Source organism: Ceratotherium simum, chromosome 27, assembly GCF_057802395.1.
Source record: "Ceratotherium simum simum isolate JZ-2026a chromosome 27, ASM5780239v1, whole genome shotgun sequence".
Taxonomy (NCBI): domain Eukaryota; kingdom Metazoa; phylum Chordata; class Mammalia; order Perissodactyla; family Rhinocerotidae; genus Ceratotherium; species Ceratotherium simum.
In genome coordinates, this window is record NC_141926.1 from 124,833 (window position 1) to 150,884 (window position 26,052).

At 45.0% G+C, this 26,052-nt stretch overlaps 1 protein-coding gene and 1 pseudogene across 1 annotated transcript; one reads left to right on the top strand and one right to left on the bottom strand.

The window, feature by feature from the left end:
* Positions 1-511: 511 nt before the first annotated feature.
* Positions 512-1,438, top strand: LOC147913379 (vomeronasal type-1 receptor 3-like). The gene has a single exon (XM_087418227.1). It carries the CDS (start codon positions 512-514, stop codon positions 1,436-1,438), a length of 927 nt encoding a protein of 308 aa, XP_087274353.1.
* A 16,478-nt stretch (positions 1,439-17,916) lies between these two features.
* Positions 17,917-20,607, bottom strand: LOC147913380 (18S ribosomal RNA; annotated as a pseudogene).
* Between the last annotated feature and the right edge of the window lie 5,445 nt (positions 20,608-26,052).

Genomic DNA, 26,052 nt, shown 5'->3' on the forward strand with positions numbered 1-26,052 from the left:
ACAACAAAATATAATTAGTGTCAGATATGTTTTGTTTATCGGATTTTATGTGACATTTATATATGCTACAATAGCTATAATTTGTAAACATGAGCTATATAATACATAAACTTTTGGAAAGAATATCATTGTACAGATGCTACTGGTATTCAATGTATATAGAAATATAGGAATATTAAAAGATATGAGTTGAGAATTAAACCGTTTGAAATAAAACTGTCATATAAAAAGTCTTCACAATCAGCCAAAACTTTCCCTCAAAATTAAGTAAAATAAATGGTGAGAACATATGATACTCTCTGTCTTAATAAACATTAAATTCTGCTCTTTAAGTCTCTTGATGATCCTTTAGTTGGGTGTAGCTGAACATTTGCCCATCTTGCAGGAAGGCTCCCTGAAACTTGATAAATTACTCCTCAGTCTCAATTATTTTTAATCTTTATATTTGCGATCAAATTATTTGTCCATAGGATGTGCTGGACTTGGTTGGATCTATGAGAACTGAAAGACAATGATTTCCAGTGACATAGTTTTGGGGATCTTCTTCATCTTTCAAACTTGTATTGGTTTCATGGGGAATTCCTCATTATTTCTACTATATATGTACACCTTCTTTATTCTCCCCCAGAAGAAGAAGCCTGTAGATGCGATTCTTGCCCACTTAACTTTGGCTAATGCCCTGACAGTTGTACTCACAGGGGTCCCATATGTAATGTCATCTTTTGGAATTAGGCATGCGATCGGTGATATTGCATGTAAAATAGTGCTCTACATTCAGAGAGTTACCCGAGGTATTTCCTTGTACACAACCGCCCTCCAGAGTACATTTCAGGCGGTGACTATTACTCCAAGTAATCCTAAATGGGCCTGGCTGAAAAACAAAATTACATTCATTCAATCCTCTTTAATTTTCATCTGGATCATTGACATGGTCATCTATACTGAGGTCATCTTAAGAACTGTGGCCAACAGGAATCTCACTGATGACAGTCCTAGGTATTATACTGCTTATTGTAAAATCAGTACATTTAATTACCAGGTAGCAGTACAATTTCTAAGTACAGTATTCATTCGAGATTTGCTATTTGTCTCCCTAATGACGTGTAATAGTATCTACATGATGTGTATCCTTTTCAGACACCGTAAAATAGCCCAGCATGTTCGCGGTACCCTCCACTCTTCACACAGCTCTCCTGAAAAGAAAGCCACTTATGTTATTCTTGCACTGATGAGCTGCTTTGTTTCCTTTTACTGGACCAACACCTTTTTAACAGTTTATTTAACGTTGGATAATAACAAAAATTTGCACCTGGACAACTTTAATAAATTTATTTCATTGTGTTACCCGACCATCTGTCCTTTCTTACTGATTAAAAATGAAAATAGAATTTGCAGACAGACCTTCATCAAAAGAAGGATTGGAATTTTCTCTTCTTGAAGAAAATTAAATGATCATGTATATACTCCTCAGCATTCTTCTGCACCAAAGGAATCACTTGTATGAGCATGTTTATCAGCGATTCCAGTTACAGTTTTTGTCCCCATTGTACTGAGATAATCTAAAGAAGCATAATCAATTTATTGTCAATTTATGAAACTTTATAGACATTAACTGTAAGGTTTAGATTATGATGCCCTGTATATAAGGTTTAAAACTTCATAAAATATAACACATTTGTAATGTAGAATGTTTTGTAAAATAGAAAATATTAAATCATAAAATTACAGAAATCAATAAATTTCAAAAGGATAGTAGTTACTTCTGGGTGGAAGCTAACCTTAACCATAAGTTGGTAGTGAAATACGTGTAATTGTTAAAATGGTACTTTAACTTCTGTGTATCAGAAATATTTCATATTGAGTTTTTAAAATAAACACAATTCTTCACTTTTGCATATCAGTTGTCTTCAAGTTTTGCAATAATTATTCACCTACATTTAAGATAAAGCAGAAACATTGAGCTATCAAAAATCACACAACAGCTAAGAATTTTTGCCCTGAGAACTGTTGAATGTATAGGTGAAATTTGGCTTTCACTTGAAGACTAAAGGAACAAGGGGGCCACAGGTCCATGTCCAAGATATAGGTACTTCCCAAGGGTAGAGAAAAAGGGAGTGCTTCTCAAACTATCCGGAGCTCAAAATGGCTACAATTTTAGCATATGGCAGGCAGAAGTGTTCAAAGAAGATGGCTCACAATTGGTATTAGTGTTTAGGTTTGGATTAGGGTTATGGTTAGGGTCGGGGTCGGGGTCAAGTTAGTGGCCAGGGTGTGGGTGTGGGTGAGAGTGAGGGTTTGGCTTTGGGTTCAGGTTAGGTTGAGGGTTGGGTTAGGCTTTGGTTTCAGGTTCGGGTTTGGATCAGGGTCAGGGTTACGGTCAGGGTCAGAGCTAAGGCTAGGCTAGGGTTAGGTTAGGCTAGGGGCAGGGTTAGGGGTACAGGTAGGGCTAGGGTAGGGGTCAGGTTAAAGTTAGGTGTAGGGATAGGATTAGGTTTAGAGTTAGGTTCGGGTTAGGGTTTGGGTTGGGGTTCGGGTTCAGTTACCAGTTCAGGTTCCTGTTAGGTTAGGGTTAGTGTTTGGGCTAGGGCTAGGTGTAGGATTAAGGTTAGGGCTAGAGCTTGGACTAGGGTTAGGTTAGGGGTCTGGGTAGGGCTAGGGGTATGGGTTGGGTTAGGGTTAGGAATAGGTGTAAGGGTAAGGTTAGAGTTGGAGTAAGGTTCAGTTTCAGGATTGGGTTCAGGTTGGGTTAGGTTTTGGGTTCAGGTTCAGGTGAGTGTCATGGTCAGGGTCAGGGTCCAGTTCAGGTTAAGGTTAAGGTCAGGGTCTGAGTCTGGGTTAGGGCTTTGGGTTCGGTTAGGGTCAAGGTTAAGGTTATGGTCAGGGCTAGAGTTAGGGTTAGGGTTAGGCTTATGGTCACAGTCAGGGTCAGGGTTATGGTCACAGTCAGGGTCAGGGTTAGGTAGGGTTAGGGTCAGGGTGAGGGTCAGGGTAGGGTCAGGATTAGGGTCAGGGTTAGGGTGAGGTTCAGGGTCAGGTTTAGAGATAGTGTTAGTGTCAGTGTCAGGGTAGGGTTTGAGTTAGGGTTAGCTTTAGAGTCAGGTTCAGGGTCAGCATCAGGGCTAAGGTTAGGGTTAGGGTTAGTGTCTGGGTCAGGGTTAGGGTTAGGATTAGCATCAGGGTCAGTCAGCATTAGGGTCAGGTTAGGGTTTTTGTTAGGGTTAGGTTTAGGATTAGGGTCAGGATCAGTGTTTGGATAAGAGTTGGGTTTAGGGCTAGGGTTAGGGTCCGGTTCAGGGCTAGCACTAGGGTTAGGGTCAGGGTCAGGGTTAGCGGTAGGATTAGTGTCAGGGTCAGGGTGAGAGTGAGGGTCAGGGTTCGGTAGGTGTAGTTGTAGGGTTCGGGGTAGGGGTAGAGTTAGCTCTACTATCGCAGGAGTGCATGACGAAAGACAGTATATAAAAGCGGCAGCCAGGTGGCACCTGACAACCGGCGTGAACGTCAGCGGGACTGACCTGGATCGTGGACCGGCTGGGGTGCGCAGCCTGGCCCCCTGGACACTGGATATCATCCTGGCTCACCTCGTATCGTGTCTTTCAGCCCAGTGCAGCCCCAGGTCATCGACCTCAGGGCTCCCAGCTGGCACAGCGTGACCCCGGCCGTGGGATGGAGACTTGGAAAATGTTTTTCTGGCTGTCGCCCATAAGGTGATGGGGAAAATTCCCTTGGAGATGCCAGCAGGGTGGCTGGGGCTCTGGCACCGGCTTCTTGAGTGACCAGAGCACTTCCCGGGCTCCCGGGAGGACTTAGAAAAACGTGACAGGCGAGGAGCTTCAAACCAAAACCATGTAAGTCATCAGAGGATGACAACAACAATGGAGGAACAACAAAGGAATTGTTTGTATACTGTCATTTCCAGCCCACAAGGTCTTTCTAAGGTAGGCAAAGCCCAGAAGTCACTGAGGACATGAAATGACTGATACATTTGATCACAGAAAAGTTTAAAAGACAAAATGTGTCTCTGCATGGGCCACAACAAAGTCCAAAGACAACACATGGGGATGGGGAGCATGTGTGCAAATGCATGTGCGGTGATAAGAATGTTGATTTCAGCAGTTCTTACCATCATGACAAACAAGCAAACCAACAAAATGGTAGAGGGTGGGAGGAAGAGACTTCACAGCCATCCACTCAACAAATCAAGTCCTCATACATCCATACAACGCCACACTGAGAGTCTGTGTGTGTTTAAAGTGAGGTAAATGATGCCAAACTGTTCCATGAAGGTAGAAAAACTGTTTAGATCTTCTTTTGCCATTAAAATATTTTTGTTTACAGTGCACGTATTTCCCTTAAAAAAGAAAAGAAAAGAAGAGAAGATGTTAAAGGCAAACATAGAGAGTGAACAGTTTAAAGACAGAAACGTAGTTCTCATAATAGAGAAGTCTCATCCTTTTGAGCCTAGGGAAGTATTTTGACTAAAAATAGAATTTCTATCTTTCATGTAGCTTTACTCAAAGGTAAAGAAAACCTTTGATAATTTCTTCATCAAGAGCAGACTAGAAGTTAGAGAAAATTATCCTTTTAAGAAAGAGAAAACCAAATTCTAATTCTGCACCAGCTTACTTCTGATACTGAAACTCAGTTAATCAAATTCATTTCAATCTTAACCAACTTGACCATGCACAAAACTTTTTTCTCAGAGTTTTTGTTCCCACAAACCTTTTAAAACCTTTTTAAAAAACAAAAATATCTTTATTTTTGTACTGTCTTTACTGAAAACATCCATCTTACTTTCTTTGAATACAAAGATGTTTCTCATTAATTTTTAGTGGCTGTAATCACATATATTAATTAGAATTTTTAACCCTTAGAAACCTTAATTTTTAGTGAAAACTAAGAAGCAAGCAATTATGAACTGTCTTTTACATTAGCATTTTGTGGCTTGGCAAATTTATAAATACTTTTTATAATTTTTAGAAACATGTTATTTCATAGTATACTCTTAATAAAACACAAGACGTGTTTATTAATAGACTCAAACATCTTTTAGCTTCTCTATCCTAAGAAGTCAACAGTGGATAAACCTATATTTAGTAATTAACTTCTACTATTTTATCTTATTTGGAAATGATCTAGATAGTCAATGAATTTTTATATCACAATTTCACCTAAGAAAACTTCAAAGTTTCAAGTTACCAAAGAGATTTTGGAAGTTAAGTACACATACCATAAAATATAATTACTGCTAAAAGTTTATCAGAGTGATGTCAGCATCGTGGTGACGTGAATTGTTCCCTTTGTCTCTCCCCTCTAAGGTAAAACCAAACAGACATCTATTGACCAACACAGGATTCCCTACACAGCACAACGGGATGCCTGAGAGGTCCATGCAGCTGTAGGGGAGGAAGATAAACCCTCTACCCAGTCTAGGTCCTTCTGCCTGGGCTACAAATTAAATTGACATGAGACAGAATAACAGGAGAGAATCATTCAAAGCTTTATAACGTGTATACATGGGAGAGACTCAGGAAAACTGAGCAACTCACCAAAATGGCTGAGCTGCCAGTTTAAATATCATCTTCAGCTAAAGAGGAAGGAGGATGTTGGGGGTAGCAGTTTGGGATTTCAAGGAGGAGGAAGGCAATTTACATGGAGATGGAAATGTAAATGGGCCAATTACAGACAATGTGACCTGAGAGACATGTTTTACGTTACATTAAAGTTATCTTATGGCATTAGTTCCTTCCTGGAATGGGCCCTTCTATTTTAAATTCTTCTAGGCAGTTGGGGGGAGGTCATAGTTTCTTTATGAGTCTTTTGTTCTTAAAAACAATTGAGCCAAAGAGACGCATCTTGGGGTGGGTGATTCTCATCCCCCACAGAGCAATACATCTGAAGGTGGGTGGACTGGACCCCCAGGAAGCAGTGGAAGTAGGGAAGCGGCCTGTTCCTCCTCTGTGGTGGCAGTGATCCAGGACATGGTCCTTACATGGCAGCCAGCATGACTGTGAGTGGAGGCAGGGGCAGCCCAGCCTGCACGCAAACACTTGTGGAGTGGTAGATGCCTGGCCTGCGAGAGCACCCACCGAGCAATGGCTGCCCTGCCAGCACGAATGTGCCCCACTGAGTGGTGGCAGTGGCCCAGCCCACATGAACATAGAGTGGCCTGACTGGCACAACTATGAGCAGATGGGGCAGGAACAGGAAAAACAGCCCCCTGCCACCCCCATCCCCATGGTGGTAGGTGGAGTCTGTAGCCAGAAACATCAGAAGCCAAAGCAGATGTGGTGACCGATCTGTTGGTGGCAACTCCGACACCAGCTTCACCAGCTATGTGGCTGCATACAGGTCCCCGGGTCCCCAGGCCCCCACCAGTGACAGCAACATGTGTGAACCCAGCACCACTGGCAGTGGTGCAACCAGCACCCCAAGACCCTGGGGAGAGCAGCAGAGGTGGAGCATGTGTCTGAGCCCACAGAGGACCAGTGGAGGAACACAAGACCCAGGTGATCAGAACCAAAGTAACCAAAACCTTACCCAAATAAGAAAAGGTGATTACTACCACAAATGCACCAGCAGAGGATCAATTCATCAAACACCAGGAAGAACTACAGTAACACAGCATAACAGAAGGAAAATGACAACTCTCCAGAAACCAAACCTGAAGCCACACAAGATTACAAACTAACTGACAGAGAACTCAAAACAGCTGTCATGGAGAAACTCAATGAGTTACAAAAAATTCAGACAGAAAGACAGTTCAATGAGCTCAAGAATAAAATTAATGAACAGAAGGAATACTTCACCAAAGAGATTGAAGCTCTAATAGAAAATCCAAACAGAAATTCTGGACATGAAGAATACAATTAATGAGATTAAAAAATAATGTAGAAAGCATAACAAAAAAGAGCAGGCCTTATAGAGGAGAGAATTAGTGAGCTCAAAGATGGAGACACAGAAATGCTTCAGGTAGAGGGGGAGGAGAGAGAAGTAAGATTTTTAAAAAATGAATAAATTCTTTGAGAAATATCCAGCTCAATCAGGAAAAGTAACATAAGGCTTATAGGTCCCCCAGGGGGAGAAGACAGGGAGAAAGGGGCAGAAACCTTATTCAAAGAAATAATAGCTGAGGGGCCGGCCCAGTGGTGCAAGCGGTTAAGTGCGTGTGCTCCGTTGTGGCGGCCAGGGGTTCCCTGGTTCGGATCCCAGGTGCGCATCCACATGCTGCTTGGCAAGCCATGCTGTGGCGGTGTCCCATATAAAGTAGAGGAAGATGGGCACGGACATTAGCCCAGGGCCAGTCTTCCTCAGCAAAAAAAAGAGGAGGATTGGCAGCTGTTAGCACAGGGCTGATCTCCTCACAAAAAAAAAAAAAAAAAGAAATAATAGCTCAGACCTTCCAAAACCAGGGAAAGGAACTGGACATGCAAGTACAGGGTGCCAATAGAACTCCTAATTACATCAATGCAAAAAGACCCTCTCCAAGGCATATAATATTAAAACTGTCAAAAGTCAATGGCAAAGAAAAAGTTTTAAGGGCAGCAATAGAGACGGAAAAAAACCTACTAGGAACCCCCATCAGGCTTTCAGCAGATTTCTCAGCAGAAACCTTACAGGCTAGGAGAGAGTGGAACGATATATTAAAAATACTGAAAGACAAGGACTTCCAGCCAAGAATACTCTAGCCAGTGAAATTATCCTTCTGATGTGGTGGAGAAATAAAAGCTTTCCCAGAGAAACAAAAGCTGAGGGAGTTCATCGCCACTAGGCCGGCCTTACAAGAAATGATGAAGGGACTCCTCCTACCTGGAACAAAAAGACAAAGGTTTACAAAGCTTTGAGCAAGGAGATAAATAGACAGACAAAAATCAGAAAGTTGCAGCTCTCTATTAGAATAGGTTAGCAAACACTTAATTATAACATAAAAGCTAAAGGGAAAGAAAGCATCAAAAATAACAATAAGCACCTCCATTTGCTCCCAAACTCACAACACAGAAAAGAATAACTTGTGACAACAAAAACATAGAAGGGGAAGAGGAAAGGGATGGGACCTGCTTAGGCTAATGGAGATAAGAGGCTGTCAGAAAACAAACTATCTCATCTATGTGATCTTTTTTACAAACGTCATGGTAACCACCAAACAAAAAATCAGAGCAGAGTCACAAATCATAAATAAAGAGAAAACCCTCACAGAAAACCACCATATGGAAATGGCATTCAGAAATACAAGGAAAAAGAAACAATGGAAATATAGAACAACTGGAAAACAAAAGATAAAATGGCAGTATTAAGCCCTCATATATCAATAATCACTGTAAAAATAAATGGATTGAATTCGCTCATCAAAAGACACAGCATGGGTGGATGGATTTAAAAACAAGGCCCAACAAAATGCTGCCTCCAGGAATCACATCTCAGTTCTAAAGACAAACATAGTTTCAGAGGGAAGGGATGGAAGACGATACTCCAAGCTAATGGCAAGCAAAAGAAAGCAGGTGTAGCCATACTTATATGAGACAAAATAGACTTCAAGATAAAAAAGATAAGAGACAAAGGTGGGCATTATATAATGATAAAAGGGTCATTCCACCAAGAAGACATAGCATTTATTAACATCTATGATCCTAACACAGGAGCACCAAATTACTGACCGAAAGGGAGAAATTGACAGCAAAACAATAATAGTAGGGGACTTTAACATCCCACTTATGTCAAATGATAGATCATCCATACAGAAAGTCAACAAGGCCATAGACGCCTTAAATGAAACACTAGACCAGATGTACTTACTAGATATATAGAAAAAATTCCATCCAACAACAGCAGAACACACATTCTTCTCAAGTCCACATGGAACAATCTCAAAAGATAGACCATATGTTGGGAAACAAAGGAAGCCTCAATCAATTTAAGAAGATGGAAATCATATCAAGCATCTTTTCCAACCACAGTGCTATGAAACTAGAAATCAACTGCAAGAAAGAAGCTGGGAAAGTCACAAATATGTGGAAACTAAACAACATGCTACTGAACAACTATTGGATGAACGAAGAAATCAAAGGAGAAATCAAAAATACCAAGCCAGCCCTGATGGCCTAGTGGTTAAAGTTTGGCACACTCTTCTTCGTTGACCCAGGTTCAGCTCCTGGGCATGGAACCACATCACTCCTCAGTCAGTAGTCACACTGTGGTGGTGGCTCACATAGAAGAACTAGAAGCACTTACAGCTAGAATATACAACTATGTACTGGGGCTTTGGGGAGGAAAAAAAAAAGAGGATATTGGCAACAGATGTTAACTCAGGGTGAATCTTTCCCAGCCAAAACAAAACAAAACAAAACAAAACAAAACAAAACAAAACAAAAACCCTGAATAGAGTTAATAAAAAAAACACCTAGAGAAAAATAAAAATGAAAACACAACATACCAAAACTTATGGCATGCAGCAAAAGCAGTACCAAGAAGGAAATGAATAGCAATACAGGCCTACCTCAACAAGCAAGAAAAATCTCAAACAAGATTACCCTATATCTAAAAGAACTAGAAAAAGAAGAACAAAGTCCAAAGCCAGTAGAAGGAAGGAAATAATAAAAATCACAGCAGATATAAATGAAATAGGGACAAAAAAATAAATAGATAAAACAAAAAGGAAACTAAGATCCAGTTCTTTGAGAAGATAAATAAAATTGACAAACTCTTAAGCAGACTCACTAAGAAAAAAAGAAAGAAGACTCAAATAGATAAAATCAGAAAGGAAAGAAGAGAAATTACAACAGACACCACAAAAATGCAAGGCATTACAAGACAATACTATGAAAAGCTATATGCCAACAAACTGGATGATAAGCTAGAAGAAATGGATAAATTGTTAGAATCACACAACCTCCCAAAACTGAATCAAGAAGAAACAGAGAATCTTAATAGACCAGTCACAAGTAAAGAGATTGAAACCGTAATCCAAAACCTCCCCAAAAGCAGAAGTCCAGGACAAGACAGCTTCCCTGGTGAGTTCTACCAAACGTACAAATAAGACTTAATAGCCATCCTTCTCAAACTCTTCCAAAAAAATCAAAGAGCAGGGGAAGCTTCCTAACTCATCCTACAAGGCCAATATTACTCTGATATCAGAACCAGACAAGAAGGGCAGAGAAAAAGAAAAATACAGACCCATATCACTGATGAACATTGACGCAAAAATCCTCAACTGAATATTACCAAATTGAATACAACACTTCCAAAGGATCATCCATCATGCCCAAGCGGGATTTATTCCAGGCATGCAGGGATAGCTCAACATCTGCAAATCAATCAATGTGAATACACCACATTAACAAAATGAAGACTAGAAACCACATGACCATCTCAATAGAGGCAGAGGAAGCCATTTGACAAGATCCAACACACATTTATGATAAAAACTCTCAGGAAAATGGGTATGGAAAGTACCTCAACATAATAAAGACCACATATGGCAAACCCACAGCCCAATGTCATACTCAATAGAGAAAAACTGAAAGCCATCCTCTGAGAACAGGAATAAGACAAGGATGCTGTCTTGACATGAGTACAGCCATGTTTGGCCGCTCCATTGACCTACAGCCACCAGCACAAACAGAAATACCAAGCTGCTTTCTGTGTGGTGGGAACTGGCCCTTCCCCCACAGAGAGAGTTGCAAGTTGTAACATTTCAAGGCTCTTGGAGCGTCGTAGCACGGGATGGACTGGCCATCTGTGCCGGGCTGGGATGATAACCAAAGAGAACAATGCACGTACACAACTACTGGGCTGGGACGTTAGCCAGGGGGCTCAGTGCACATATGCCACTGATAACCATTTTGTGCATGGAAACACTAAATGCTTGCTCTGCAAACTCTGTAATTGCTTACTCTGAAAATTACTGATGGTATAAAAACTGCTGGAAACTGAGACCCGGTGAGAGTTCCACCTGTGGAAGGGACACCTTGCCCAGGACGTGTGATCCTTGCCCAGCCGCGTCGATTGACAGGGCTCTCCCGGCAGTGGGGCGTGGATGTTGTGAGTAACTGATTTGATGTGAAGTAATTGATTTGATATGAAGTAATTGATTTGATGTGTTCTCTTTTCGGTCAACCTGGTGTTTCTCTTTCCGGTTGATTTGTGTCATTTCTCTTCAGCCAATGTGGGTGTTTTCCCTTTCCAGTCAGGCTGATGTTTTTTCCCTCTTAATATTTGACCTATTCAGATCTGTTTGCAGACTATCACCTTTACTATCCTGTATATAATAAAATATACCTTCAGCCCATTTGTTTGGAGTGGAAAGTGTCTTTTACGTCTCCAATCGAATCCCCGAACGTCTCATAACAGATGCCCACTCTCACCACTCTTATTCAACATAGTACTGGAAGTCTGAGCCAGAGCAATTAGGCAAGAAAAAGAAACAAAAGGAATCGAAGTCGGAAAGGAAGAAGTGAAACTCTCACTATTTGCAATGACATGATTCTATATATAGAAAACCCTAAAGAATCCTACTAGAAATAATCAACAAATACAGTAAAGTTATAGGATAGAAATCAACATACAAAAATCAATTGCATTTCGACAAACTAACGACAAGCTAGCGGAAAGTGAAGTTAAGACTACAATCCCGGGCCGGCCCCGTGGCTTGGCGGTTAAGTACGCGCGCTCCGCTGTTGGCGGCCCGGGTTCGGATCCCGGGCGCGCACCGACGCACTGCTTCTCCGGCCATGCTGAAGCCATGTCCCACATGCAGCAACTAGAAGGATGTGCAGCTATGACATACAACAATCTACTGAGGCTTTGGGGGGAAAAAAATAAATAAAATCTTTAAAAAAAAAAAAAAGAATACAATCCCATTTACAATCATGACAAAAAGAATAAAATACCAAAGAATAAACTTAACCGAGGAGGTGAAAGAACTATACATTGAAAACTATAGGAGAGAAATTGAAGAAGACAGAAAGAGATGGAAAGATATTCCATGCTTGTGGATTGGAAGAATAAACATTGTTAACAAGGTCTGTTTGTACAGAATTCTCTCATCCTCAACTTCCCGACCTTGACAATAATATAAGAATGTCACACTCCTTCTAGGATAGGGCGGACATCTTCCACAGTGGGGGGAGGTTGGTTGGTTGGTTGATCTCCAGCTTCCAGGAAGAAAAGAAGGAGGGTCAGCACTGCATTCTTGCACCTGCTGTCTGATGAGGTAAGGTTTTGTTTGTTTGTTTGTTGCTGTTGCTGTCTTCTTTAAAAGTGTCTGTGGGCTGGCCTGGTGGTGCAAGTGGTTAAATGCATGCACTCGCTTTGGCAGCCTGGGGTTCGCAGGTTCTGATCCCAGGCGTGCACTGAAGCATTGCTTATCAAGCCATGCTGTGGCGGTGTCCCATATAAAGTGGAGGAAGATGGGCACAGATGTTAGCCCAGGGCTGATCTTCCTCACAAAAGTGAAATAAAATAAAATAAAAGTGTCTGTGTGTAGCTCCAAACAATATCCCAGTGTCCTTTCCATCTTAGTCTTTGACCTCAGGTTTCAGCTTTTGACAGGAGGAGGGACATATTTTTCTGGGGGACTCATTTTTCTGACACAATGGGGGGCGAAGAAGGATAAGATGGGTGGGGATGGGCCCATGCCTATTCTTTTCTTTCATGGTGGGAAGGTGACTCGGTTCTTGCCAGACAGGATCTAATTTCACCATGAACCATCAGGCGAGATATCAGGGGAGAAGAGGGAGAGCGAAGGTTTGAAGAGCATGGAGAAGGTGGGTTCTAGATGCTGGGGTCTCCAGAGCAATGAATTCACTGGAGGCACACGAAAGTCAATGATTTCTGGACCATATGGCCGATTTCATGTGTAGGTCATTTCGAATTGATGAGGCTGCCCTCCGAGCCACTTTTGGATATCGTCTCCAGCTCCCCTGAGCGGTGGAGCTGTGCGAGTCTAAGATGGGGCACATCCAGGGAGAAAATTGTGCCAGGGAAACAGAGGCAGCAGTAAGTCATTGAGGATAAGGTCTTTAGAGGAGACTGACTCTTCTCAAGTGGATGAGGTAGAAGGAGACCATCTGAATTTTTGTTTCGTGTGTGCTAGGTATTTAGGTGGGAGGGAGTGGGGGGGTGTGGTGGTGGGTGTGGGGTTGGTGTTTATGTTCTTGGCAAGGTGAAAAAACTCTTCAAGTGGAGACTTTTGTGGAAGGGTCTGGTCTGGCAGGATGGGAGGGTGTGGGTGGGTCCATTTAGCAAGAAATCAGAAGAATCTGTAGTAGCTCAGACTCAGGCCTTTTAAGAAATAGGCAGAGAGAAGAGTTTAGCTTTGCTCATCACAGCAGCTGGCACCTCATGGGTAACAACGGAAGCTTCCCAGAATGAATTAAGTTGCAGGAGCCAGTGTGCCCTGTGCTGCTCTCAGCCCCCAGGCAGGCAGGTGGTCAGGCGGGCAGCTACCACTGTCCTACTCTCTGGTGGTCCAGGTCCCACCTCTGGCCCCACTCCCACCCACTGGAAACAGCACAGAGCAACTAAGGCTGTTGCCAAATCTTTCTGTCGGTGCCCATGCATGCAGACTGTGTGTGACCACAAGGATGTACAGAATCCCATTGAGGGGGTGAGAGTGGGGGAGTTTCCAGTGTGTAAGCCTGCATTCAGCAGGCGTAGAGGAGGAGAAATGATGTTCCCACCGCTACTCCCCTTCTGAGTCCTTGGCTGAGCCCACCCAAGCCCAGTAACAAAGAGACAGATCCAGAAGAGAACAACAGAGAGATTATGAAGGCATGCAAGTGCACGTCACTCAGGGAGAAGCCTAAAGCAGAAGTCACTCGAAATGGCGGCTCTGAATTCCAGCTTCTAGAGCATGTCACACAAAGAACAATCCAGTTGTACAGAAATGACAGGAGAAAGGAAAGCGGCTCTAGGCTTCCAAGGCCAGCCAACTGTGGGAAGGTCAAGAGATGGGAGGAAACTCATGGAGTCAAGGTTTTGTTTGTAGAGTCCTCTGGGCTAGTGTCTGGGCTGACAAGCATGTCTTCTTTCCTCCTGGTTCAGGGAGGGCACCTTTCCCACGGGAGCTTTATCTCCCGATTTCAGGTCAGGACGAAAAGGCAGAGGTCTCGCGTCCTTCTCGTGCCTGCTGTTTCTCAAGGGCCTCGAATTCCAAAGAATCCATGTGTGAGAGCGGGTCGACCTATTCTGGCTCCCTCACTTCACAGGGAAGTGCCAGACCTATTCTGGCTCTGTGCCAGACCTATTCTGGCTCCCTCACTTCACAGGGAAGACTGCTCTCTCCTCATTCTAGAGAAAGCTCCCAAACCACCGACACCCAGTATGGTCTACCTACACCAACCATCCCTCCTTTGAAAATAATTTCTACAGTGACAGAAGGACGGACGTGCCACACACGCCCCCCAGTCCACCTTCACCTCCACTCCCATCGTCTGCCTCCTTGACGGCCAAAAGAGCTGCATCAGAGAACTGAACGGGACTTTGAAACATTCTAAAGGAATGACTTGGGTCTGCCTGTTGGAAAAAGCACCATGCTGTTAATTTGATTGGTCTTTCCCGGGGGGGGGGGGGGCTGTTGGGGACAGATACGGAAGTGGGGCCGTTCTTAATTTTGGGGTGATGGGAATGTTCTGGAAATACATATTGGTGACGGCTGTGTCACTTTGTGAATAGACTCCCAAAGCCCACTGGCTTGTGCATTTTTTAAAGGCTGGAATTAGGTAGGTAGGTAGGTACGTTGGTAGGTCGGCAGGTAGTCGGCTGGTCGGTGGGTCTACCTACCTATATCACACACATACATAAAGGGAAGAGACAGACAGACAGACGGAGACAGCTAGTTCATTATCGACACTGGCCATAGGCATTCATCTGAGTGCTTGTACCCCTTCCCCAAACTAATAACATCCGTGTAGATAAAGATCACCCACATACAAGAACCAGAACCACTTACTAACAAGCAAGAGAGTCGGTGGGCCCCTGCCGCCACCACCACCATGACCACTTGCGTTTGGCAGAGGAGTGGGAAAGCCGGATGGTGGCAAAAAAGGCAAGTCCACCGGATTAGAGGTGGTTGGCTGTGGAAAAGCTGGAGGTGGGCTGACTAGAAGAAGGGTGTCCTATGTAATGGAGGGGAGCAGATTTGCTTTCCTCTTTGCTCCCAAGTTGGGTGGGAGGGAGAGGCCCTAAGTTGGGGGCCCAAATGAGGAAGGCTGTCAGTTCAGCGCTGACTCTGAATCTCTGACCATTTGGGGCGGATCACTGCGGAGGTGTGCTGTGGGCTTTGCGGCCTGGAGCCCCTCTTTCTGTCATCTTTCCACCAAAGTTTCTGTGGAAAGAGAAACTTCATTGTGTCTCTGTCTCTGTGTGTCTCTGTCTCTCTCTCTCTGTGTCCCTCCCTCCCTCTTTCCTTCCTTCCTTCCTCTTTTCTCCTTCCTCCTCCTCTTCTCCCACCTCCTCCTTCCTCTCTCTCTCCATGTGAAACAGACGGTAATTGTGATAGTTATTTACATTCACATACATGTGTCAACACTACAAAAGTTTGACGACCGACATTTTTATGTATGTTAACAATTTATAAGATATTCAAAGTACTTACATAATTGCATGCGTCAATATTTCTAAATGATAAAAATCATTGTGGGAACTACTATTACAACCCTCCACCTGACTGCCGGCCGGACTGCTTCCCACACCTCACTCCCAACGCCCACCCCACCTCCACCCCCGCCCCGCCGGCCACCCTCTCTCCTGTCTTCCCCTTCGCCAGCCCCGGCCGGCCCAGCCCGGCTATCTGGTCGACCTCTTGGAGCGCTGTATAAGCGGCCGCCAGGCAGGTGGCGCCCGACGACCAGCCTCACCGTCAGCGGGACGGCTCAGGATCGCGGGGCAGGGAGGCTGCAGCGCCGGCCGGCCAGGTGCTTGGCCGGGTCCCGATCCCCCCGGGTCTCGTTTCTCGGCCCGAGGCGAGCAGAGGGGGAGAGGCCAGCCCGGTCCCGGAAAGGGGCCTTGGAAACTTTCTTCCGAACGTCCCTGGGACAGGGGCGTCTGGCGGCGAGGGGACGGAGTCCTCCTCCACACGCCCTCGTGCCACAGGCTGGCCGGGCCGGTTCTGGGTCCTGCGGTCGACGTGGAAATCTCCCCGGAGGCATCCCTGCCGGGGCTCCCTTCAGTCAGCCGGTGCGATCGAGTCCCCGGGCGGATTTAGAAACTTCCGAGAACCCAACGAGACCTGTCCCTCCCGCGTCGCCCGGGATCAGTCGGACACCCCTTGTGGATGGAGGAACTTTCCTTCGTTTTCTTTTCTTTTTCTTTTTTTTTTTGGCTGCCACCGCCACTGCCACCAAACATCACTAAACGATAGTAATGAAAACGGTAATCATTAGAACAATAAAATTATAATTGCGTGTTTCTTTGCTTTCGATGAATAGAGAGGTATGATTTATGATATTCTATGATTGATATTTTTAACCTTCTATATTTCATCCCAGCGGCATGAACCACGAAAGTATGCGGCTGGACGACAGAGGTCAGCCATGGGATTTCCGGACGACTGGCTGGCCGACCTGAGCACCACAAGGCCCAGGGAGAAGTCCAGGACGGGCAGCTGGTCGACCTGGGAAGCTGGGGTCTGGGGGCCTCAGGCATTCGGAGCCTCAGAGCCCCAGGGACCCAGAGGTCCCGAGACGCGCGGCAGGAATATCTGGTCAACCCGAGCCTCCCCAACCCGCGGCCAAGTCCGGCATGGACGGCTGGTCGACATCGCTGTCCGTCGCGAGCCTCCCGCGGCCCCCAAGCCCATCCGCGCCCTGGCGGCCCATGTCGAGCCTCGAGGACTGTTGGTCGACGGGGGGAAGGGGGTGGCCAGAGGTGGGGGGAAGGTGCGCAAGGGCGGCGTCCGGCTGGCCGGTTCCCCGAGCAGCCCCCGCGCGGCGGCGCGTAGAGGGACCAAGGGTATGGACGGCGTCGGGGGCACACGGCCCCCCTGGAACACGGGACGCGAGCCGACCCCCGAAGGCCGAGCGCTCGGCCGCGCCCGCCGCACTGCCCTCGCCCGTCCCAGCCCGGGGCGAGGCCCCGCCGGGGTGGAGAGGACGAGCGCGCGAGGCGGAGCCTGAGGGAGAAGGGCCCGAGCCCCCGACCCGAGGGGCACGGGCGAGACGCCCAGGGGTCTGTAAACCTGGGCGCCGGGGAGCTCTAGGTGCCTGGATGAGGCGGAAGAAACGGGAGAGGTGGGAGGAACCGCGCGGCCGCTGCCTCCACGCCGATAACACCGCCTGCCGCAGCCCGGGACCCGCCGCCCACCGACGCCGCGCCCCCCGACACACACACCGGGCCGGCCTCGCGCCCGACACACACCGCCCTCGGGCCCTCCCCGCACCCGCGGCCCGAGCCCCACGCCACGGACGATGTGGGGCTACGCGGGAGGCGGGGCGCAAGGGGGCAGGGAGAGGGGAGGAAGAGCCGGAGGGGGGCCCCTGGGCGCGGAGGGCGGGGAGAGACGCGGCGGGGGCGGGATCGGAGGAGCGGACCACCGGCGACGACCCGGGAGCCGTACAGGGCTGGCGGCACGAGGCGGCGGGCACCCGGCGTGATCCAAAGCTCCAAGGCCCTTCGGGGACCGACGCCGCCAGAAACCCGTCCCAGGAGGCGTGGAGGGATGCGGGGTAGCGACCCTCCACCCGCTTCAGGGAGATCGGAGGGCGGGGACCACAGATGGGAGATGTGGTGACCACAGATGGGGGCCAGGGCCGGAGGGCACTAGGCCGGGAGACCCCGTTGCCATCCCATTTCTCCCAGCTGACCGCCACCTGCGGAGGTATGCCTTCCATGCCTCTGGTGATCAGCGGGGGCACAGGGCACCAGCCCGCCCACACGGTGATGGGTAGCCAGCACACTCAACAGGCGGGCTCCAAGCTTCTCCATTAATGATCCTTCCACAGGTTCACCTAGGGAAACACTGTTACAGACCTTTACTTCCTCTAGATAGTCAACAGTCTTCTCAGCCCTCCACCAGGGCTGTTGGCCCACCAGGCGGGGGTATCCCAGGGCCTCACTAAACCATCCAATCAGTAGTAGCGACGGGCGGTGTGTACAAAGGGCAGGGACTTAATCAACGCAAGCTTATGACCCGCACTTACTGGGAATTCCTGGTTCATGGGGAATAATTGCAATTCCCGATCCCCATCACAAATGGGGTTCAACGGGTTACCCGTGCCTGCCGGCGTAGGGTAGGCACACGCTGAGCCAGTCAGTGTAGCGCGCGTGCAGCCCCGGACATCTAAGGGCATCACAGACCTGTTATTGCTCAATCTCGGGTGGCTGAACGCCGCTTGTCCCTCTAAGAAGTTGGGGGACGCCGACCGCTCGGGGGTCGGGTAACTAGTTAGCACGCTTGAGTCTCGTTCGTTATCGGAATTAACCAGACAAATCGCTCCACCAACTAAGAACCGCCATGCACCACCACCCACGGAATCCAGAAAGAGCTATCAATCTGTCAGTCCTGTTTCAGTCAGGGCCAGGTGAGGTTTCCTGCGTTGAGTCAAATTAAGCCGCAGGCTCCAGTCCTGGTGGTGCCCTTCCGTCAATTCCTTTAAGTTTCAGCTTTGCAACCATACTCCCCCTGGAACCCAAAGACTTTGGTTTCTCGGAAGCTGGCCGGCGGGTCATGGGAATAACGCCGCCACATCTCCACTCCGCATCGTTTATGGTCGGAACTACGGCGGTATCTGATCGTCTTCGAACCTCCGCCTTGCTGCTTGATTAATGAAAACATTCTTGGCAAATGCTTTCGCTCTGGTCTGTCTTGTGCTGGTCCAAGAATTTCACCTCTAGCAGCACAATTGCCCCCGGCGGTCCCTCTAATCATGGCCTCAGTTCCGAAAACCAACAAAATAGAACCGTGGTCCTATTCCATTGTTCCTAGCTGTAGTATCCAGGCGGCTCAGGCCTGCTTTGAACACTAATTTTTTCAAAGTAAACACCTCAGGCCCAGCGAGACACTCAGTTAAGAGCATCCAGGGGGCGCCAAGAGGCAAGGGGCGGGGACGGGCCATGGCTTGCCTCTAGGCGGGCCACCCACCCACTCCCAAGATCCAACTGCAAGCTTTTTAACTGCAGCAACTTTAATGTATGCTATTAAAACTGGAAAACAGCCATTGATGATTAAGCAGCTAGTAACTATGGGGGATCGGAGTTTACCAACTCAAAATATGTCTTCTGCCTGAATGATGTTTTGACCCCCATCCCCACTAACTAACCAAAGGAGTTTGGGATGGGAGGCCTGCCCCGGATAACGCCATTACCATAGACATTTCTGGGTACTTGGGTGGGTCTGTGCTAAGCCCATCCTTAATTCTGGTTACCCTTTATAAGAGACATTTACATTTGTCAAGAAAATCTCCATATGTAAACGTATCTTCTTTCCTGTGCCAGAAAGAGGAGGGGATGGCCTTACCTGGAAACTTATCAGAACAGAAGATGAGGCCTTAAATCTGCATGATAAAGTTACCCATTGTTAACTGTGCTGTTTAGGTAATATGCTATCTGACTCCCACTAGGTTCCTATAGGTAACATCCCCCTGGAGCTGGGGTCACCATGGTAATGGGTGTTTGAGCTGTTTTTTTTCAGGAACTGAACCCCTTGTCCACTTCAGGCCAGATTGAGACCACCAACCCATCAACTGGGCCCATGCAGACATGTGTCGGATAAACAGACAAGTGTCCAATAAGCAACCTTTTGACGGCAAGAGGTTGGAACTCCACCCTCAAGGCATGCTAACTCCACCATTCTGTGAACACACATCCTATGAAGAGGCACGAAGCCCGACTATACTTGCGCATCAATTACCTCATCTCTCCTCACCTCCAGTCATTTCAGACCACCTTGCCCCCTACCCCATAAATATCCCTGAGTCCCTATTTTCAGGGAGGTGGATTTGAGACTGGTTTTCCCATTTTCCTCACTTGGCTACCTTGTGATTAAACCCTCTCTCTCTGCAATCTCGTCATCTCGGTGATTGGCTTTCTGGGCAGCAGGCAACAATGGATCTAGTGTGGTAACACTATTGGAGCTGGAATTACCATTGCTGCTGGCACTAGACTTGCCCTCTATTTAAAGTGGACTCATTCTAATTACAGGGCGTTGAAAGGGTCCTGTATTTTTCTGCCACTACCTTCCCAGGTTGGAAGTGGGTAATTTGCATGCCTAATGCCTTCCTTGGATGTGGCAGCTGTTTCTCAGGCTCCCTCTCAGGAATTGAGCCCTGATTCCCTGTCACCCCTGGTCACCATGGTAGGCACAGCGAATACCATTGAAAGTTGATAGGGCAGATGTTCGAATGGATCGTTGCTGCCGGGTGGGGGTGGGGTGTGCGTTCGGCCCTAGGTTATCTTAAGTCACCAAAGCCACGGGCATCCCCACCCCCCAGGGCCAGGGGTAGGCTGACCAGGTTAGTTTTGATCTGATAAATGGAAAGATATTCCAAGCTCCTGGATTGGAAGAATTAACATAGTTAAAATGTCCATACTTCCTAAAGCAATCTACAGATTCAATGCAACCCTTAGCAAAGTTCCAATGACATTTTTCACAGAAATAGAACAAAGAATCCCAAAATTCATATGGAACCACAAAAGACTCTGAATAGCCAAAGGAATCTTGAGAAAAAAGAACAAAGCAGGAGTATCACACTCCCTGATTTCAAAACATACTACAAAGCTGTAGTAACCAAAACAGCATGGTACTGGCACAAAAACAGACACATAGATCAATGGAACAGAATCAAGAGCCCGGAAATAAACCCGCACATCTATGGACAGCTAGTTTTCAACAAGGGAGCCAAGAATGTACAATGGAGAAAGGGAAGTCTCTTCAATAAATGGTGTTGGGAAAACTGGACAGCCACATGCAAGAGAATGAAAGTAGATCATTATCTCACACCATACACAAAAATTAACTCAAAATGGATCAGAGATTTGAATGGAAGGCCTGAAACCATGAAACTTCTGGAAGAAAACATTGTTAGTATGTTCTCTGACTTCGGTCTTAGCAGCATATTTTCAAGCACCATGTCTGACCGGGCAAGAGAAACAATAGAAAAAATAAACAAATGGGACTACATCAAACTAAAAAGCTTCTGCACAGCAAAGGAAACCATCAACAACACGAAAAGACAACCTAACAATTGGGAGAAGATATTTGCAAACCATATATCTGATAAGGGGTTAATATCCAAAATATATAAAGAACCCAGACATGTCAACAACAAAAAACTAACAACCCAATTGAAAAATGGGCCAAAGATCTGAACAGACATTTCTCCAAAAAAGATATACAGATGACCAACAGGCACATGAAAAGATGTTCAACATCATTAATTATCAGGAAAATGCAAATCAAAACTACAATGAGATATCAACTCACACTCATCAGAATGGCTATAATTAACAAGACAAGAAATAACAAATGCTGGAGAGGATGTGGAGAGAAGGGAACTCTCATACACTGCTGGTGGGAGTGCAAACTGGTGCAGCCACTATGGAAAACAGTATGGAGAATCCTCAAAAAATTAAGAATAGAACTACCATATAATCCAGGTATTCCACAGCTGGGTTTTTATTCAAAGAACATGAAAACACAAACACGTAAAGATATATGCACCCCTGTGTTCACTGCAGCATTATTCACAATAGCCAAGACTTGGCAGCAACCTAGGTGCCCATCAAGGGATGAATGGATAAAGAAGATGTGGCATATATACACAATGGAATACTGCTCAGCCATAAAACAGGATGAAATTGGCCATTTGTGACAACATGGATGGACGTTGTGGGTATTATGCTAAGCGAAATAAGTCAGAGGGAGAAAGTCAAAGACCTTATGCCCCCCTCACTCATAAAAAGAAGATAAAAGCAACAACAATCACATAGAGACAGAGATTGGATTGGTGGTTACCAGAGGGCAAGGGGGTAGGGAGGAGGGCGAAAGGGGTGATTAGGCACATGTGTGTGGTGATGGATTGTAAGTAGTCTTTGGGTGGTGAACATGATGTAATCTACACAGAAATTGAAATGTAATGACGTATACCTGAAATTTATATAATGTTATAAACCAATGTTACCACAATTAAAAAATAATAAATTGGAGCTCCTAGAAAATTAAAAAAAAAAGAAAGTTGTTTATTTTATCAAACTGACATCTCTGGCTTCCTCCCACACATTCTAGTTGTGCTCATAGGACTTTCAGTGAATAAATACAATCCCTCAAAATAGTCATTGCCATTGATTTGAGAGCCATGTCTAAGCCATATTTGAGTTCAGACTGAACTTGTTACCAGTCTTAAATCCTCTCATTTATCAATTCTCATAAAGGATGATTAGAAACCTTATTGAAATTGCTCTGCGCAGCAATAGTGAAGTGATGGCTTCTTTCTTGGGGTCTTATCCTTGTTTCATCAAAAAGGGAGAAAAAACTGTATGTTGTTCTGCATTAGCAATGCATCAGCTAGTTTCCACACGTTTCTTACCTTATCTAATTTAATTTACTTCATTAAATTATTGTATAAGGTATTATTATTCTCCTCTTGCAGGTAACCTGGTAGGGATACTTAAAGAGGCCAATTTTCCCTGGTTCAAAAATATAATAATCTGCATCAGAATTAAGATTTATTTGACTGAAGGATCCTCAAAAATTAATGCATGAATTTTAAAAATAAATCCATCAATGTCAGAGAACTTGTCTTCCTTTAGGTAGGCACCATAAATTTTGGAATCAAGGAATCTCAGTTCAATTTTCTTTCTCTGTCTCTTCATAGCAAAGTAATCTAGAGCAACTTCTGCAACTTCTCTTTGATTCAGTATCCTAACCTGTAAAATAAGAATAATAAGATAGACCTTCTAAGTGTGAAGTGAGGATAAAATGGAATAATGTATATAAAAATTATAGTGTGATGCCTGGCACATGTGTGAGCTGAACAACCAGTGGTTATGATGGTGATGATGAAGAGAACATTATGATCCAAACAAGGACAGATCAACTACCACCACTGAAAGAGACTTTGTAATTTCCTAGTCAAATCTTATTAGTTTATGTATATAAGGAAACTGAAGCCAGACCCTGAGAAGAGATGGGTTTATTCAAGATCGTAGAGCATGTCAGCATCAGGCCATCTATCCCTGGGTTTGTGCTCTTCCCAGCAGCCTGCACAGTCTTATCACACAAGTTAGGACAGGAACCAGCAGGCAAGGCAGTCCTCGGTGCTCCTCTTGTCTTCCAGCCATGTGAGGGTTGCAGAAGAGGGATACGGCACAGCCTGGTTCTCTCACATGCTATTTCTCTGGGGTTCTCATCATGCTTAATTGTAATGACAGTCACATGAAAAATAAATCTATTTCTGTGTAACCCAACTGCTCCAATCCCTCTCCTTGACATAAAAGAAGTATGCTCATGAATGCACCTCGATTTCAATTTAGCAGCCAAATAAAGTTCTACCATCAGGCTACCTCACAGGGCGTAAAAGCCACAACAACAGGGCTTTTCCTGAAGAAACAAGCTCATCCACTGAACAGTGGTTCTCCTGTTAGTGAGGAGGTTGAGCAGAGCCCTTCAGAGTTGCTTCCCCAGGACATGGGGCCCTCAGGCAAACAGATGTGCTGCCTGGTGTAAAGAGAGGCCTTCAGAGCTTTTCTCACTCCCAGTCTAGGACATAGCCAATAGGGCTGGACCATGCTGCTGATGGTCCTGCTACTGGTTTCTAACTTTATCTTCTCATTCTCCCCCCAGTTAGGTTTTTTTCTCATTTTATTATATTAAAAAATGTTTTTGGACTCTTTGCCTCACATCTATGTGCTTCGATGACACAGGATCAAAAAGGCAGGCTCCTCTCTCATCCTGACTGAGAGGAATATGTGTAAGGCTTTCAGAGCAAGACTGGAAACAGTGTTTCTTATTAGCTCCCACTTTTCATTACCTCGCTGCTCAAATTGTCCAGCCTGAGCAGCAGGTGAGGGGTGGAAATCACCTATCCACTCTCCTCTCTTCCTTCCCACAGAAGTGGAGACAAATAATAAGAGGTGAGAATGCTAATACATTTTTAGGGATAAGAGAGACAAAGGTGTGCTTTTCACATCTCTGGGTACCTGCTATTACACAGAGCACTGCCACTTCAAAAATGGTAAATGTGTCAAGTGTGTTAGAAGGAATCGATCTTTGATCCACAAAACACGTATTTAACACTATGAAATTGTTTATAACTTTCAATGTGCTTGCATATCTAACTTATTTAATTTTTACAACAACAGCATCAGGTGAGTGTAATTATTAGTTGCTTGTTAAAGATAAAAAAGCCAGTGTATGCAGGAAAAGGGAAAGATCATATACGCACCATGTGAGCAAATCTTGGATCCAGCCATTAGATAAATCTTGGACACTGTAAGAATAAGAAAGGCTAGTTAAGATAAGACTTCTCTTTGTCTAGGTTCTCTGCCAGATTATCTAATGCTTGAGCCCATGGGTGGGAGGCAGGTTGGGCAGAGAAGCATGAAGAAGATGCTACTACTGGGCACCAGCTCACAAAAAGAGACCCAGCACCAGGGAAGGCCAAATGTGGTGTTTCTTAGAGCAACTATCACTCAGACCAAGAAGGGACCAGAAGTGGGGAATAGGGGTTTCCAGAAAGTCCACGTTTCCAAAATCATGGAAGAAATACTTACATCTCCATCAAGATTCTGATCTCAGCAATATCCCAGATGGATTTACCATGTGAGGCAAACCTCTTCACCTTGCTGGGCCCCAGTTTTCTCATCTGTAGAATGAGATGCTTGGACCAGATTACCATTCAAGTTATTTATGATGCAAACGTTAACTGGTTCTATGACAAATCATGGTATCTACCCTAAGTATCTAATTTTGGAGACTTGAATGGACACAAAAACCAAAAAAAGTGTTCTTCACATTGCTTTAATTAATCACATTTTAATTAGCACTGAAGTTGTTTAATATTTTGGTTTTAACATTTTTTTTTCAAAACATAAAATGCCTTAAATTAAAGGAAGGTGTACAATGAAGGGGATTGTCATGTTCCATGGTGAGAAGTGGATCTATGGAAGAAGTAACACATTATTTGTAAATAATGGACCTCTCGGACTTAACCAAACTCTAGTCAAGTGGCCTTCTTGTCGTAAGGGAAGGTAGCATCAGGGCAGATTTGGGAAAATAAGCACAAGCAAAATAGTAAAAAGGGAAAGAAAATGAAGAAAGGACTGGAAAAAAGGGAAAGAGGAAACAGGTCAATCTTAGCCTGAAGTTTTTCAACGTCTCTAATGTCATCAATGCCCCCTTGGAGGTAGGTGTTGATATCCCTCCTTTACACATAGAAAAACTGAGGTTCAGACAATTTGTGTAACTCACCCAAGGTCATTCAGCAAGTAACTGAGTGAAGTAGAATATGAATCCTGTCTGATGAAATCCAATGCATCCTACTGTGTTGTCACAGTTAGCTTTGCAAATTTGCGTTGTGTCAGTTGCAATATATGTTGATGGTTATGTTTCGTTTTACACAATAATTCATTGAAATACTTTGTAATTGAAATAATCTAAAAAAATGGAAGTTCTAAAATCTATAAAGTAAAAATCATTTTCATGGAGGTAGCTAATACAAATCTTTACCAAATTCCAATATAAAGTTGATTTTCCTCATAATCACAGTGGCAAAAGTTATTTTAAATTACCACAGTATTTTATATTTGGATAAAAAAGTTTTATTATTTTTTACTAGATATTTGTGGGTATTTTTTTTTTCTTTTCTGTGGGATGGGAGTGAGGAAACTGTCCTGAATCCATTTTCCTTTCTTTCCTTGTAATTCTCTCAATTATCTATGGGAAGCCACATCTCCCTCATTTGGAAATTCATCCTTAGTGCCACAGTGGGTGTGTGTCTCACGTCTGACCTCTAAGAGCTGAGCTTTCATCCACTCATAAGGATGGGTTCAGGGATGGGTGTTTGATCCGGTCATGGTCAGTCAACTACGTAACACTTGTTTTGAGACTATTGGAAGAGAAGTATT

Coding starts and splice junctions, on each gene's coding strand:
- LOC147913379 (XM_087418227.1), top strand. CDS start 512: ATGATTTCCAGTGACATAGTTTTGGGGATCTTCTTCATCTTTCAAACT.